Source organism: Rhinichthys klamathensis, unplaced genomic scaffold, assembly GCF_029890125.1.
Source record: "Rhinichthys klamathensis goyatoka isolate OS25496 unplaced genomic scaffold, OSU_Roscu_1.1 h1tg000182l_1, whole genome shotgun sequence".
Taxonomy (NCBI): domain Eukaryota; kingdom Metazoa; phylum Chordata; class Actinopteri; order Cypriniformes; family Leuciscidae; genus Rhinichthys; species Rhinichthys klamathensis.
This window is the reverse complement of record NW_026606710.1, coordinates 416,324-432,406: the sequence shown is the minus strand read 5'-3', so window position 1 is coordinate 432,406 and position 16,083 is coordinate 416,324. Positions and strand designations below refer to the sequence as shown.

The following is a 16,083-nucleotide window of genomic DNA, read 5'->3' as shown; positions in this document are numbered from 1 at the left end:
CGTTCCCAGCACTTCCACAGGGACACAGATGAGGAAGACAGCGTTCCAAGCACTTCCACAGGGACTCAGATGAGGAAGACAGCGTTCCCAGCACTTCCACAGGGACACAGATGAGGAAGACAGCGTTCCCAGCACTTCCACAGGGACACAGATGAGGAAGACAGCGTTCCCAGCACTTCCACAGGGACACAGATGAGGAAGACAGCGGGAGTCGTGTCCTCACTGCAGACGCACTGCTGATCTTACGCCAGTCGGTCTTTCTTTCGGTTCTCGATACTGTATAAATGTATTTGCTGCCAGTACATGCACATCTGGATATTAAATCTAATAATAAATATGGTAGATAATTACTATAAAACTACTACTACTACAATAAAAAGTATAAAAACAAATACTTAAAAAGAAAGTATAATATATTCATCTGCAATAATTAAATAATAATAAATATTTGATAAATAAATATATAGCCAGCAGGCATATCACCCTGTAGCCCAAGACTGGTTGCCCACTGAAGCTAAGCAGGGCTGAGTCTGGTTAGCACCTGGATGGGAGACCTTCTGAGAAAACCAGGTTGCTGCTGGAAGAGGTGTTAGTGAGGCCAGCAGGGGCCGCTCACCCTGTGGTCTGTGGGTCCTAACGCCCCAGTATAGTGATGGGGACACTATACTGTCAAAGAGCACCGTCCTTCGGATGAGACGTTAAACCGAGGTCCTGACTCTCTGTGGTCATAAAAAATCCCAGGATGTCTTTCGAAAGAGTAGGGGTGTAACCCCGGCATCCTGGACAAATTTGCCCAGTGGCCTCTGTCCATCATGGCCTCCTAATCATCCCCATATATATACACTGATTGGCTTCATAACTATGTCTCCTCTCCACCAGTAAGCTGGTGTGTGGTGAGCGTTCTGGCGCAATATGGCTGCCGTCGCATCATCCAGGTGGATGCTGCACATTGGTGGTGGTTGAGGAGATTCCTCCTTCCATGTGAAGCGCTTTGAGTGCCTAGAAAAGCGCTATATAAATATAATGAATTATTATATATATATATATATATATATATATATATATGATTAACATACAAATTGTTAAAGGGGTCATATAATGGTACATGCACTTTTACAAGTTGATTGTACTGAAATGTGTGTTGGCAGTGCCTGTACACAACCATCATATAATGATAAAAATCCATCCAGTGTTTTTGTTTTAATCTCCTTATATGTTTTCCCCTGCCTCAAATTGAGCCGTTCGTTTTTGTGACGTCAATAAAACGGAAGCCCCTCCCGCGATTGTTGATTGACAGCAGTGATTCAACACAGACCCGCCCTCGCTCGTCCTGTCAATCATAGTCTGCGCGGACCGGCGCGGTCATTGTTGATATGCTGGAGCACTGTCTATGAGCAGAATGGCGTCTAAGCGATTGTGGTGTTCTGTTCTCGGGTGTAATAACGAACACAGTCATTTTAATGTTCCTAAATCTGAACCGCTGAAGACGCAGTGGCTGAGTTTGTTTTCGAAGGGAATATTCCCCACGAGCAACGTCAATGCTCTCATGTTTGCGCGAATCATTTCTCACACCAGACTGCTTTATAAACGAGGATCAGTATAAAGCTGGTTTTGCTGAGAAGCTGCTCATGAAAAAAGGATCGGAACCAGATATTCGTGTTCCTGCTGAACCTCCAGAAGAACTAAAGTGAGTGTAACGTTTTATTAATCTTTATATTAATATTTATATAATCTTTGCAAATCGCTAGCTGCACGCTTCACGATGAATGCGTCGGTTTACACTCAGGGTACATTACGGCATGTTTTCTATGTACAACGTTCTCAATATAATTCATAATCCCACGTTTATACTGAACAACGCGTGGTTATTGTGTTATTGTGTTACAAACGGTGTATGCGCAGAACAGAGAGGCGGGGTGAGCAAAGCTCATGATCATTTAAAGGCATATGCACTGAAACGGCGTGCTGAAAACAGAGCTGTTTTTGACCAAGTAAAATAAGTGTTTTCTTACAATACTAATGAGTATTTTTAATTAAAGTATATTACAAACTTTTAATTTAGACCCTAAAGAATCATATTAGCTTGTACAAAAATGGCATTATATGACCCCTTTAATTTGTAATAATAATAGTAATAAATACATATAAAATCTATATGAAATAATTTTATAAATTAGAAAAATAGAAAATAGAAAAATAGAAAATTAATAAAAATGAAATAATTTTATAAATTAGAAAAATAGAAAATAGAAAAATAGAAAATTAATAAAAATGAAAAAAGCACAAGTCAAAATTACTAAAACTATTAAAATATAAAAATAAAAGCTAATATTCAAATATATAAATGAATAACAATGGTATACATAAAATATAAAATAATAAATAATTAAAATATAAAGTATAATAAATTAATCTGCAAAAAAAAAAAAAAAAAAAAAAAATATATATATATATATATAAAAAATTATTCTGAATAATTTTAGTTTATATATATATACACCGGTATATATATATATATATATATATATATATATATATATATATATATATATATATATATATAAACTGCAATAATGTCCAAATAATATAATAGTAATAATACAAATTATAATGATAATGTACATGGAAATAAATGTATAAAATAAAGCTTATTATATATAAAACAAATATTATATTAGGAAAGTGTGGATTTGAAGCATGCGTCTCTTCACATCTGCTGCTCAGTTTCCCCGTCAGTCGAGTGTAAATCAACTCCCATAATGCATTGCACTTTGTCAAATCATATTTTGTGATCTGGAAACATTATAAGTAAAGACTCAGCACTGCATAACTCATAATAATAACCTACCGTATCGGCCACTTCAATCTCATAGACCTTCTGAAGAGACTGTCGCTCGAAGAACACCAGCTTCCCGTTTCCCTCGTCTTTCCTGACCGATGTTCCCGTCAGGAGAAGCTTATCGTCCGGGCTGAAGCAGCAGTCCGTCCTGATCCCAGGAAACAATGGGATAAGTAATTATAATTCAAGTAAAAAAAAAAAACAGAAAACACGGACAGGTGTTTACATTCATAATGCCTTATAACAATTCATAATCAGCTGTGTTTTCATGAACAACTGACATGATGCTTACCACCAAAACTAAAACTGTTCAAAATCATTTTAATTAATTGATATATATATAAATATTAGAAGAAAAACTTAAACTTAAAAACTTGCCAACTTGGCATTTGCAACCAAATGAAATATGTTTAAGCGCTAAAATCACAAAAAAAAACTAAACAGGAAATTGAAATAATAATAATAAAAAAGAATAAAAAAAGATCACAAAAAGACTAAAACTTAAACTGAAAATATAAACATAAAAGCTCAAATATTCATTAGTACTATAGTGGAGGATAAATAATATTAAAATACCACTTTCTAATTCCATGACTTTTCCAGCTATTTCTCAAAAAGTCTATCTGAGGAAATCCTCTAAAACAATATATATATATATATATATATATATATATATATATATATATATATATATATATATATATATATATATATATATATATATATATATATATATATATATATATATATATATATATATTAACCATAAAACATATTCTCCAGGCCTGGAAATTACACTTTTGAAATTCCCTGAATTATTCGGTGAGTTGGAACTTGATTTACTTACAGTTTACTTACTTTAACAATACTGCAATAAAACTACACCCAATTCATATCCGACACCACATTATAATGCATTGAATATGTAAAAAGTTTATATTATAACATTATTACATGCATTATTCTTTCTTTAAAACACCTTTCTTTAAATAAACATCGAGATTTTGCATTCATATGAACGCATAAGGGAGAGTGTATATTTTAGGTATCATAATTTGGGTATCATATTTTTTCATATTTAAAGAAAACAACTACTTCTGTACCATCACAAGTTAATTTGAAATTATCCTGAAACTGACAAATGATTTTTGCAAAACGACTAATATTTCATGCAGTCTCTCAATTAATATGAGCTCATTAAAGACACATGCATATTATATTATATTATGTTAAATTAAATTATATTATATTATGTTAAATTATATAAAATGATATTATGTTAAATTATATCAAATTATATTATGTTAAATTATATTATGTTAAATTGTGTTTAAATTATATTATGTTAAATTATATCAAATTATATTATGTTAAATTATATTATATTATATTAAATTATATTAAATTAAATAATACATTTAATTATTACTATTTTCTAAATATGTTGGCTAAGAATAGAGATCGATCAGACTGATGTCAGGACACACAATCTCTAAACAATTAATAACGAATTTTCATAACATTATTTGCAGAAGTGTTAATGGTGTAAAAGTTGCATCTTTTTATGGAAGTTTCCATTTACATGGGAAAGAAGGAGGTCAATCCAGTAACTTGTCCGAGAGGCTTCCTGAAGCTCCGAATGTCCCACGTCTTCAGCGTGTCGTCTCCTGAACACACACACACACACACACACACAAAACAACGGTTGGAAAACCACATCACATGATCCCATGATGTCAGAAGGTGCTTTCCTGAATCTATGTCATTGTCCGGCGGGATGAGTCGGAGAATCGTGACTCTGATGGGATCTCCAGACACATGCTGACTAACGCTTTGCCTTCACACACGGGCCGTTTCCATCCCAGGGTCAAAGGTCACGGTGAGACAAGACCTCCATTATCCGGATACAATCCCGCTTTGTGTTTGTGTCCAGCATATTCCCACATATTCAATATATTTTAGCATTTAAAACTCACATATTAAGTTGTCAACACAGGATAGGGGTGGGCGGGCGGTATGAATGAAATCTTATTTCATGGTATGAATAATTTTGATAAATTATGAATCATATCAAACAAGCAGTATATTTGACCATGTAGGCTAAACTGTACTTGCATTGATATACTGTTAATGAAGATCCCGCCATCATGTCGAGAGATGAGGTCATACAAATTATACTGTTATATGATATTTTGATTATAAAGTATATTTGAGACTATATAGATCTGGCTATGTGAGACTATAGTTTGAACGAATGAATCCCTTTTCATTCATTGTCATTACATTTAAATGTTTTAAATGCTAAAATATATTGAATATGTGAGAATATGCTCAACACAAACACAAAGCGTGATAGTATATATTGTATTGTATATACGATTCTATATTGTATATATATATAAACACACATATACATGTATATATATAAATATGTTTCATGTTTTTAATATTGTACATTATCAAAAATATATTTACACATATACGAACTACACAGAACAAAATTATAAACGCAACACTTTTGTTTTTGCCCCCATTTTTCATGAGCTGAACTCAAAGATCTAAGACCTTTTCTATGTACACAAAAGGCCTATTTCTCTCAAATATTGTTCACAAATCTGTGTAAGTGAGCACTTCTCCTTTGCCGAGATAATCCGTCCACCTCACAGGTGTGGCATATCAAGACGCTGATTAGACAGGATTATTGCACAGGTGTGCCTTAGGCTGTCCACAATAAAAGGCCACTCTAAAATCTTAAAAATCTTACCGATCCAAAACTTGTGAATGGTAGTGTATATATATATATATACAAAATATAAAAACATAAACTTTTTAACCTTATATATAAGGTTATATATACTGTATATTATAAATGATTAGATAAATATAAAAATAATAAAATTAATTTAAAGTGTGTATATGTATATATATATATGTGCTGTCAAACGATTAAAATATTTAACTATTTAATATATATTAAATAGTTCAAATTATATAAAATATTAGAATACATATAAAATATTTAACATATATTTATCTATTCTAAATGTTTCTTTTAGTCCCATTATTTTTTCTCATTTTAATGCCCTTATCAACATGGAAAAGTGGATCGGCTTGCTTTGTGCAAATGTTTTTTATTGAAAACAACATTGGCATATACTGTTCAATTTCACACTAACATTCTCACTTGGAGCAAATAATCTCTCACACAATGTAACACTGTCCATCAATAAAAGGGTGAAAGAAATACTGATGAGGTCCTGATATTGACGAGGGGGCGGAGCTTCGCATCAGCTGTGTGTGTGTGTGTGTGTGTGTGCTTGGCCATCAAGTGGTGTTTCAGACTGGACGTGCTGCGATGATGATAGCTCAGTTCACAATGACAACACACACAGATCACTTTGGTATCGTCAATGGAACCATTTGGCAACTTTTTTAAAGTAAACTTTCAATTCAGAATCTTATTGGCATCCATTTCGGCGTCTCGCACTCGTCATCCACTCAAAACGTAACGTTAACCAACTATTTGGCCGGCTCGCAAGCCCAAACAAGTGTGTGCGTCGTGTCTGTTGTTGTTTCCGCTTGCGCTTTGGTCGACGAAGCAACAAAACGTCCTCGCGCGGCGCAAGCCATTGAAATGAATGGGTTTCATAGCGCCGCGCATGCCTCGTCCTGTTGCAAAAGCAGGTGAAAAAAACTACAAAGTTTGCTAGGCCAAAAAGACGTTAATCGCGCGATAAAAAAATGGACGCCGTTAAAATGGGTTTGCGTTAACGCCGTTAATAACGCGTTTAACTGACAGCCCTAATATATATATATGTCATGTTTTTCAAAAATATATACAGTATATATTAATAAAATACATACAACAAATACACTTAAAGTTTTATTATAAACAATTAGATAAATAATTATAATTAATGTAAAATTAAATTCTGTATTTACACACACATACATCAAATAATTTTATACATATATTGAAAAACCATACCAAAGTTGTTCTCATGTGTAAAATGTGCCTTGTCTTGTTTAACAATGCATTTTTATTTGTTGTAAAAGCCCCTATGGACAGGTGTTGAAAATTAGCACATGTGCTATAACACTTCTTTAAACAATGCATCTGGTTCGTCCAATGTTATTGCTATCTCCATATTAAATAAATAAAATACTGTATATAAACTGTATATATGCCAAAGAATGTTTTTCCTTGTCTCAACATGTTTTCTCTGTATTTTCAGATCATATATACAGTGAGCTTGCGCTCAGACTCTCACCTCCTCGAGACGCGAGAGTTACTCCGTCGTAGGAGAACGAGAGGCAAGACGTGTCCGATCCGGGAGCGTGAGCCAGGCGGCAGTGGAACTTGGTGTGGACCTGGAACACAACAAAACTGCACATTAATTCAATTCACGTTTATCTATACAGCGCTTTTCACATCATTTCAAAGCAGCTTTACAGAAAATGTCCATTTTACAATTTAGAGAGATCTGTTATCAGAGGTAAATGTCTAAGTTATGTATTTCAGAAATGTACAAATGCAAAATCACAGTTAGCGAAAAATGTAATAATTTAAACAATTGTAATAATTTAATGCAGATACAATGAGCTCATTGAAGTAATGAATACTTGTTTGTTAACATTATTTCGATCGTGACATTTAGAAAACATGTTGATTCAGAGTTTGCGTCATCTGAAATCTTCATTAGAGAAACATTGAGTACAGGTGAAACTCGAAAAATGGTGCAAAAGTTCATTTATTTCAGTAATTCAACTTAAAAGGTGAAACTAATATATTATATAGACTCATTTCATGCAAAGTGAGATATTTCAAGCCTTTATTTGTTATAATTTTGATAATTATGGCTTACAGCTTATGAAAACCTTTTCATAATATTCTACTTCATAAGCTGTAAGCCATAATTATCAAAATTATAACAAATAAAGGCTTGAAATATCTCACTGTGCATGTAATGAGTCTATATAATATATTAGTTTCACCTTTTAAGTTGAATTACTGAAATAAATGAACTTTTGCACGATATTCAGATATTTGTACATTAGAGAAAGTACATTATGACCTTTCAACACGTGTGTATGCGCAGGAGAACGAGACCTGAGCATTAATACACACTCTCTCCACACATAAAGACCTTTCATACCCGGACGTCTGCAGGCCATGAGGTTTTCATCTGCAGAATGAGCAGAAAATCAACATCACACTTGACTCTGAAAACCGCCTCGTTCCTGGAAGTGTCACTCAGACCAGGGCTTTTTGATACGCTGCCATCCTTCATCCCCGTCTCTCATATCAAACATCAACACAGGACTGAGAACGAGTATATAAACCAAAACCTTTCTAAGTTGAGAGCCTCTTCTAGAGCTCCTGTCTCTTCGATTACTGGACCACCCGAGACTTTACCCTGAGTTACATAAGAGCGTGTGTAGAGTTATTTTCTCGGAGGATCTAATGAACAGACACACAACACTAATAGATTTCAAATCTATTGGTTTTTGAGGGGTTTTGCCACTTTTTTTTATTAGCAGGATAGTAAAGAGCTGTCACAAACTGCACAAAATAAAACGTATTTGATTTATGAAATTAAAAGTTAAACTAAAAAATCAAAAACTTATGAAAATAAAATAAATAAATAAATAAATGGGGGAAAATACAATGACTCATATATATTTCATATAAAGATACAGATTCCAGTGCGTTTAAAGGCTGAGCGAGAGGTTTGTGAGCTCCATTAGTCTGATCAATACCAGTTTGAGTGCCCTCAATGTCACAAACCATGAAGAACAGAGCAATCTGACCAGAACATCACAGCCTCGGGTAATAAAACAGATGACGACCGCAGTACAATATGAACTCAATATATTTATGATTCATCTACATATATTTCTCATTTCACAATTTCAGGCAAACCCTCTGACTGAACGGCTCTACAAACCAATCAGGGTTAATATCATTGATGTAATATATAAATATTTCTATATAGCTTTTATTAAAGTCTCGCGTATTGTATTTAATAATTCATCTTTGATCACCAAAATTACATACAGTATATACATTTTTTTCCTTCATGCCTTAAAATATCTTGAATGTAACTCGACACCCTTGCCTCATTTAGTATGCGCGGTTCTATGAATATGCAAATGAGCCCCGCCTCCACTCACTCACTCAGCTCAGAGATCCACTGGTTGACGATCACACGTTGATCTGATTGGTTACAAGGTCGTTTGTGACGTCAGAAACACCAGCGATTTCAAACCGTGTTTTTGAGACTGTCTTTGGTTCACTGCAGTTTTAAGCAGAAAATACTCAGCAATGCTGGCGACTTATGAACTTACACATGGTGTGTCTTAAAGCGTATTAAAAACACCACATAGACACATAAACAACATTAAACGCTTGATTTTCAAGTTTTTGTTTTTAGTTATTTTAGTACATCAAGTTAAACTACTGTAGATGAAAATGAGAAATGCCTTGGCAACTAGCTGAAACAAAATAACCTTTCATATATTTCTTTATTTTAGCTAATGTTTATTTTATTTCAAGTCATCATGACATTTTTTTGTCATGGTTTTGGTCTGGTTAGAATTTGCTTCGCAACACGAGTGCCAAAGTCCACAAACCTGGAGCTGAAGAAACGGCTTCAAAGAACCTGAAGCTGCAAAAACATCTAAACTGCTTCCAAACCACGACATCTTCTGTGAACATCAGCACAAACTCATTTAAATCACACAGGCTACACTGTGAAGCACAGGGATTTAAAATGATGGTTTAAATGATAAGAGAAAATAAATCAATAACCAGTCAGTGAGACTGGGGCAAGTTGTCACAAGTCTATATCTCAAAAACAAAACTCTTAAAGGGTTAGTTCACCCCAAAATGAAACTCTGTCAGTAATTACTCTCCCTCATGTTGTTCAACCCTGTAAGACTTTCATTCATCTTCCGAACACAAATTAAGATATTATTGATTAAATCTGAGAGCTGGATCACTCCTCCATAGGCTTCTGAGGGATCGGAACTTGCCGGCCCAGAAAGTTATTAAAGACATCGTTAAAATAGTCCGAGTGACGACAGTGGCTCAACCTTAAGTTTATCAAGCGACGAGAATACTTTCTGTGCGCAAAAACAAACAAAAATAACAACTTTATTCAACTATTCATTTCCTTCTCTGTGGGCCTCGAGTGATTCACGTAGTGTAACAGCGCAGCGCTTCTGGTGTACGTCACACACAGGCTCACTATTGGCCGACGCTGGTCATGTGTGTGATGTACAACCCAGAAGCGCTGCGCTGTTACACTACGTGAACTATAAATACTTCACTTGTTTCATTACTGGATGATTCAGCGTTTTTGAACGAATCTCTTGAATGAATGATTCAATGACTCACTCATAAATACTTCACTTGTTTCATTACTGGATGATTCAGCGTTTTTGAACGAATCTCTTGAATGAATGATTCAATGACTCACTCATAAATACTTCACTTGTTTCATTACTGGATGATTCAGCGTTTTTGAACGAATCTCTTGAATGAATGATTCAATGACTCACTCATAAATACTTCACTTGTTTCATTACTGGATGATTCAGCGTTTTTGAACGAATCTCTTGAATGATTCAATGACAAACACGTGTTTTTAACAGTCACTTGTCGCCACCTACTGGTGTAACGATGTAATCGATACAATCTTTATTTAAAGCGCCATGTTACTTTTTAAAGAAGATTTGCTCTATTTTGATCATTAACCGTAGACATCAGTGTTTATATTCGAATTATAAACTTTTATCCCAGTTTTTCTGTGATAATATGTATATTTGTAACACAAAAAGTGTCTAAAAAGACTTTGTGAAGCGTTTAATAGATGATAATGGCCTTTTTCTGGCTCAGCGGCAGCGCAAACGCAGCACTTCTGCTGCAGACATGAATGATTCCTCAAACCATGTGTGTTTTGTGGAAAAATGTGTTTGGAATGACATAATGGGGAGTAAATAATGAACTTACATTTGTCCTGGTTGGTAACAGTGGAAACGTTCAATAGGGCTTTTTTTTGTAGGCAAAACATCACGGTTTGAGTCTCTACAGAAACTGGCTTGTAAAAATAAACCCACCATGAGAAGTTTTCATTGGAGTCGTGACAACTAGCCCCGCTCAATTAAAACAAATGAAGAGTGATGGAAACTAAAGCCAGTTTATGGATGGTGAAGCAAAAGAAGTGGCAAAACACGACCCGAGGACATGAAGGAACGACACGAGGGGGGAAAAGCAACGGATTGAGGGTGTAAAAGTGAGAGACGGAGGGAAAAAAACGAGGAACAGAAATATCAGCAGAGAGACTGAGTCACAGAAGGAAAGCTGAAGTGTGTTTGTACGTCTCGAACGTTCACAGAGGAAGCCATAGACCTGGAACGAGCCGATAACGCGGCTTCACACACACACGATTACGTGTTCCTGAACCGTCCTCGCCGCGACGCTCTTCGCCAAACCAATTTACTTCTGCATAATTGTGTGTTTATCAGCGTTTCTCCACCTGCTCGCGCGGCCGGTGAAGCGTGGCTCGGCTGATTACCCAGCATTCACTAGGGCCAAACCAGCTTAATTAAATCACGACGTGCCTGGGAAAGTTGTTTCACTCGAAACGAAGGGCGTCCCGGCGCTCCTCGTAACGTCTGTCAAGTGTCAAAGACAACGAACCTGAAAGACAACTGATGTTATTAACTATCTCTGGTCTTACCGTGTATGATTCATCAGTGTATGATTCATCGGTGTATGATTCAGCGGTGTATGATTCATCAGTGTATGATTCAGCAGTGTATGATTCATCAGTGTATGATTCAGCAGTGTATGATTCAGCAGTGTATGATTCAGGAGTGTATGATTCATCAGTGTATGATTCATCAGTGTATGATTCATCAGTGTATGATTCAGCGGTGTATGATTCATCAGTGTATGATTCAGGAATGTATGATTCAGCAGTGTATGATTCATCAGTGTATGATTCATCAGTGTATGATTCATCAGTGTATGATTCAGCGGTGTATGATTCATCAGTGTATGATTCAGGAATGTATGATTCAGCAGTGTATGATTCAGCAGTGTATGATTCATCAGTGTATGATTCAGCAGTGTATGATTCATCAGTGTATGATTCAGCGGTGTATGATTCAGCGGTGTATGATTCAGCAGTGTATGATTCAGCAGTGTATGATTCAGGAGTGTATGATTCATCAGTGTATGATTCATCAGTGTATGATTCATCAGTGTATGATTCATCGGTGTATGATTCAGCGGTGTATGATTCATCAGTGTATGATTCAGGAATGTATGATTCAGCAGTGTATGATTCAGAAGTGTATGATTCATCAGTGTATGATTCAGGAGTGTATGATTCATCAGTGTATGATTCATCAGTGTATGATTCAGGAGTGTATGATTCATCAGTGTATGATTCAGCAGTGTATGATTCATCAGTGTATGATTGAGCAGTGTATGATTCATCAGTGTATGATTCAGGAGTGTATGATTCATCAGTGTATGATTCATCGGTGTATGATTCAGAAGTGTATGATTCATCAGTGTATGATTCAGGAGTGTATGATTCATCAGTGTATGATTCATCAGTGTATGATTCAGGAGTGTATGATTCATCAGTGTATGATTCAGGAGTGTATGATTCATCAGTGTATGATTGAGCAGTGTATGATTCATCAGTGTATGATTCAGCAGTGTATGATTCATCAGTGTATGATTCATCAGTGTATGATTCAGCGGTGTATGATTCAGCGGTGTATGATTCAGCGGTGTATGATTCAGCGGTGTATGATTCAGCGGTGTATGATTCATCAGTGTATGATTCATCAGTGTATGATTCATCAGTGTATGATTCATCAGTGTATGATTCATCAGTGTATGATTCAGCAGTGTATGATTCATCAGTGTATGATTCAGCGGTGTATGATTCAGCGGTGTATGATTCATCAGTGTATGATTCAGGAGTGTATGATTCATCAGTGTATGATTCATCAGTGTATGATTCATCAGTGTATGATTCATCAGTGTATGATTCAGCAGTGTATGATTCATCAGTGTATGATTCATCAGTGTATGATTCAGCGGTGTATGATTCAGCGGTGTATGATTCATCAGTGTATGATTCATCAGTGTATGATTCATCAGTGTATGATTCATCAGTGTATGATTCAGCAGTGTATGATTCATCAGTGTATGATTCAGCGGTGTATGATTCAGCGGTGTATGATTCATCAGTGTATGATTCATCAGTGTATGATTCATCAGTGTATGATTCATCAGTGTATGATTCAGCGGTGTATGATTCAGTGTATGTTACTGTAAAGGAAAACGCATGTTTCATAATCAATAAAATAATAGTAAAGCAGTGCTTCTCATATCAGGAGCCTTAGAAAACTTCAAACGGGGCCGAGGGATGACAAAAATAAAATAAAATAATGAATCTTATGTATTAAAATAATCAGTAACACTTTACAATAAATTTCTATTTGTTAACATTAGTTAACATGAACTAACAATGAAAAATACTTCTAAAGAGTGTATTAATCTTAATGTTAATTTCAACATTTACTAATATATGATTAAAATATATCTGTGAGCTAACATGCACAGAATTTTTATTAACTAATTTTAATAAAGATTAATACATTTTTTAAGTATAGCTCATAGTTAATGTTAATTAATTAATTACTAATGGGACCTTATTGCAAAGCCACAAAATGAATTGTGGTTGATTAATTTAACATCTCTCTCAGTTTGTGTTAATAAAATAAGCAGCTTTGTCATTATTACAACAACAATTGAGAGAAAAAAATGGTAACACTTTACTTAAAGCCTTTATGTATAATGCATTATAAAGGTATTCATAATGTACGTTATAATCCATTATATCTCATTATAAATAATTGTAATCAAAGTTAAAATGCATTATAATATTTGCAGATGGATCTAAAACTGATTGTTTGTCACGTGTTTTAATGCATCGTACTTTCTAAAGGTGTAACAATGAATAGATTCATTATAATGCATTATAACTGTTACAATTATTCATGAGATCATGCAATACGGTGCATAATTAATGCATTATATATTATGCATTATAAAAGTATTTTTAAAGGGGTCATATAATGGCATTTTTGTACAAGTTAATATGATTCTTTAGGGTCTAAATGAAAACTTTGTAATATACTTTTATTAAAAAATCTCGTTAGTATTGTAAGAAAACACTAATTTTACCTGGTCAAAAACAGCTCTGTTTTCAGCACGCCGTTTCAGTGCATATGCCTTTAAATGATAATGAGCTTCGCTGACTCCGCCCCTCTGTTCTGCGGCGCGTGGAGTGTTGCCTTGACAACAGTTGAGGGGATATTTTGGAGAGAGAATGGCAGCGAGTCTCTGAGGACACATCTGTGCAACCGTATCAGTTTGAGCCAGAGTCGCACCCGGAACAAGATGGCGGCCCGAAGAAGTTCGACAGTTAAGGCTCGAGCAGGACGTTTCTGAATGGTTGGTTAACGTAATGTCACTTTGATCTATCTGTGTGTATGCACTGGCAGGGTAGAGGAGTGAGATACGAACGCTGTGTGTTTACTGATGTATACGTTAGTTCGTTGACAGATTGACGTTACAGCTAATGGTCATGAACAACTTTTTTTCGCGATTTGCAAAGATTAATATAAAGATTAATAACACTTTACACTCAGTTCTTCTGGAGGTTCAGCAGGGACATGAATATCTGGTACCGATCCTTTATTCATGAGCAGCTTCTTAGCAAATCCAGCTTTATACTGACCCTCGTTTATAAAGCAGTCTGGTGAGAAATGATTCGGCAAACATGAGAGCATTGACGTTGCTCGTGGGGAATATTCCCTTCGAAAACAAACTCAGCCACTGCGTCGTCAGCGGTTCGGATTTAGGAACATTAAAATGACTGTGTTCGTTATTACACCCGAGAACAGAACACCACAATCGCTTAGAGCCATTCTGCTCATAGACAGTGCTCCAGCATATCAACAATGACCGCGCCGGTCCGCGCAGACTATGATTGACAGCTCTCACGAGCGAGGGCGGGTCTGTGTTGAAACGCTGCTGTCAATCAACAATCGTGGGAGGGGCTTCCGAGCGTGTGACGTCACAGGCTCGAACGGCTCGATTTGAGGCAGGGGAAAACATATCAGGAGATTAAAACAAAAACACTGGATGGATTTTTATCATTGTATGATGTTTGTGTACAGGCACTGCCAACACACATTTCAGTACAATCAACTTGTAAAAGTGCATGTACCATTATATGACCCCTTTAAGTAAAGTGTTACCAAATACTTTAGCCTTTATAGGGGCCTTCGAGTTAAAGATGTCGAGAACCTGAAATCTGAAATCTCAACCGGAAAATCCTGTTAAACATCAGCACATGACACTGACATCTATAACACATCAACAATTAGTGCAAATCAACTGGATATAGATCCGCGCTCACGGCTAAACTCCCCAGCGTGAAACATCCGGCCCGACACCTCCTAGTGTTTCAGGAGCACAGCCCTGTTCCTGTTCAGAGGAGTCCTGGGGTTCGTCTCGCCACACACACACACACACACACACACACGAGCTCACGCTTACTGGAAGAAGGGCACACAGAAAACGTCCTGATTATTGTTGACAAGACGTATCCAGGCCCCTTCATCCCAGAGTCCCGGCTCGGGTTTCCAGGCCTGATTACCAGCGAGAGCTTGAGAAACGTCCATCATCCGTCGCCTGTCATCACTAACAGCACGATAAACATCACACACTGGAGATTTAACACACCGGATCCTCTTCAACACCGAAGGATGGAGATCGTTTGCTCTCTTAGGTAGAAAATGTGGTGTAACTGAAGCCAAATGTGAGGGCAAGCGAAGTTCAGATCCACCTGCCATCTTTGTTCAGTTCAACTCTTATCAAAGCAAACAAATATAATCATAGACAAATATGCAACTTCCAGGAATGAATGCAAGGTGTGTTTTCAAGGTACCATGAACTGAGTTGGCAAGTTCAAATCTTAAGATTTAGAAACTTCAAGTCCCCCTGTGGTGTAAATCCAGCGTTTAATGTTGTTTATATGGAGTTTTTAATATGCTTTAAGACAATCCGTGTGTAAGTTCATAAGTCGACAGCATTGCTGAGTATTTTCTGCTTAAAACTGCAGTGAACCAAAGACAGTCTCAAAAAC

The 16,083-nt window shown here is 35.9% G+C and overlaps 1 protein-coding gene across 2 annotated transcripts in view; it reads right to left on the bottom strand.

Moving 5' to 3' along the window:
• The window catches only part of LOC130094888 (WD repeat-containing protein 70), a 125,718-nt gene that overhangs the window by 34,524 nt on the left and 75,111 nt on the right, over positions 1-16,083 (bottom strand). For both annotated transcript variants that reach the window (XM_056261418.1, XM_056261417.1), the window contains exons 11-13: positions 7,111-7,210; positions 4,422-4,506; positions 2,849-2,987 (exon numbers count right to left, since the gene is read on the bottom strand). In XM_056261418.1, the coding sequence (XP_056117393.1) occupies positions 2,849-2,987; positions 4,422-4,506; positions 7,111-7,210 (324 nt within the window). The remainder of the gene's footprint in view (positions 1-2,848; positions 2,988-4,421; positions 4,507-7,110; positions 7,211-16,083) is intronic.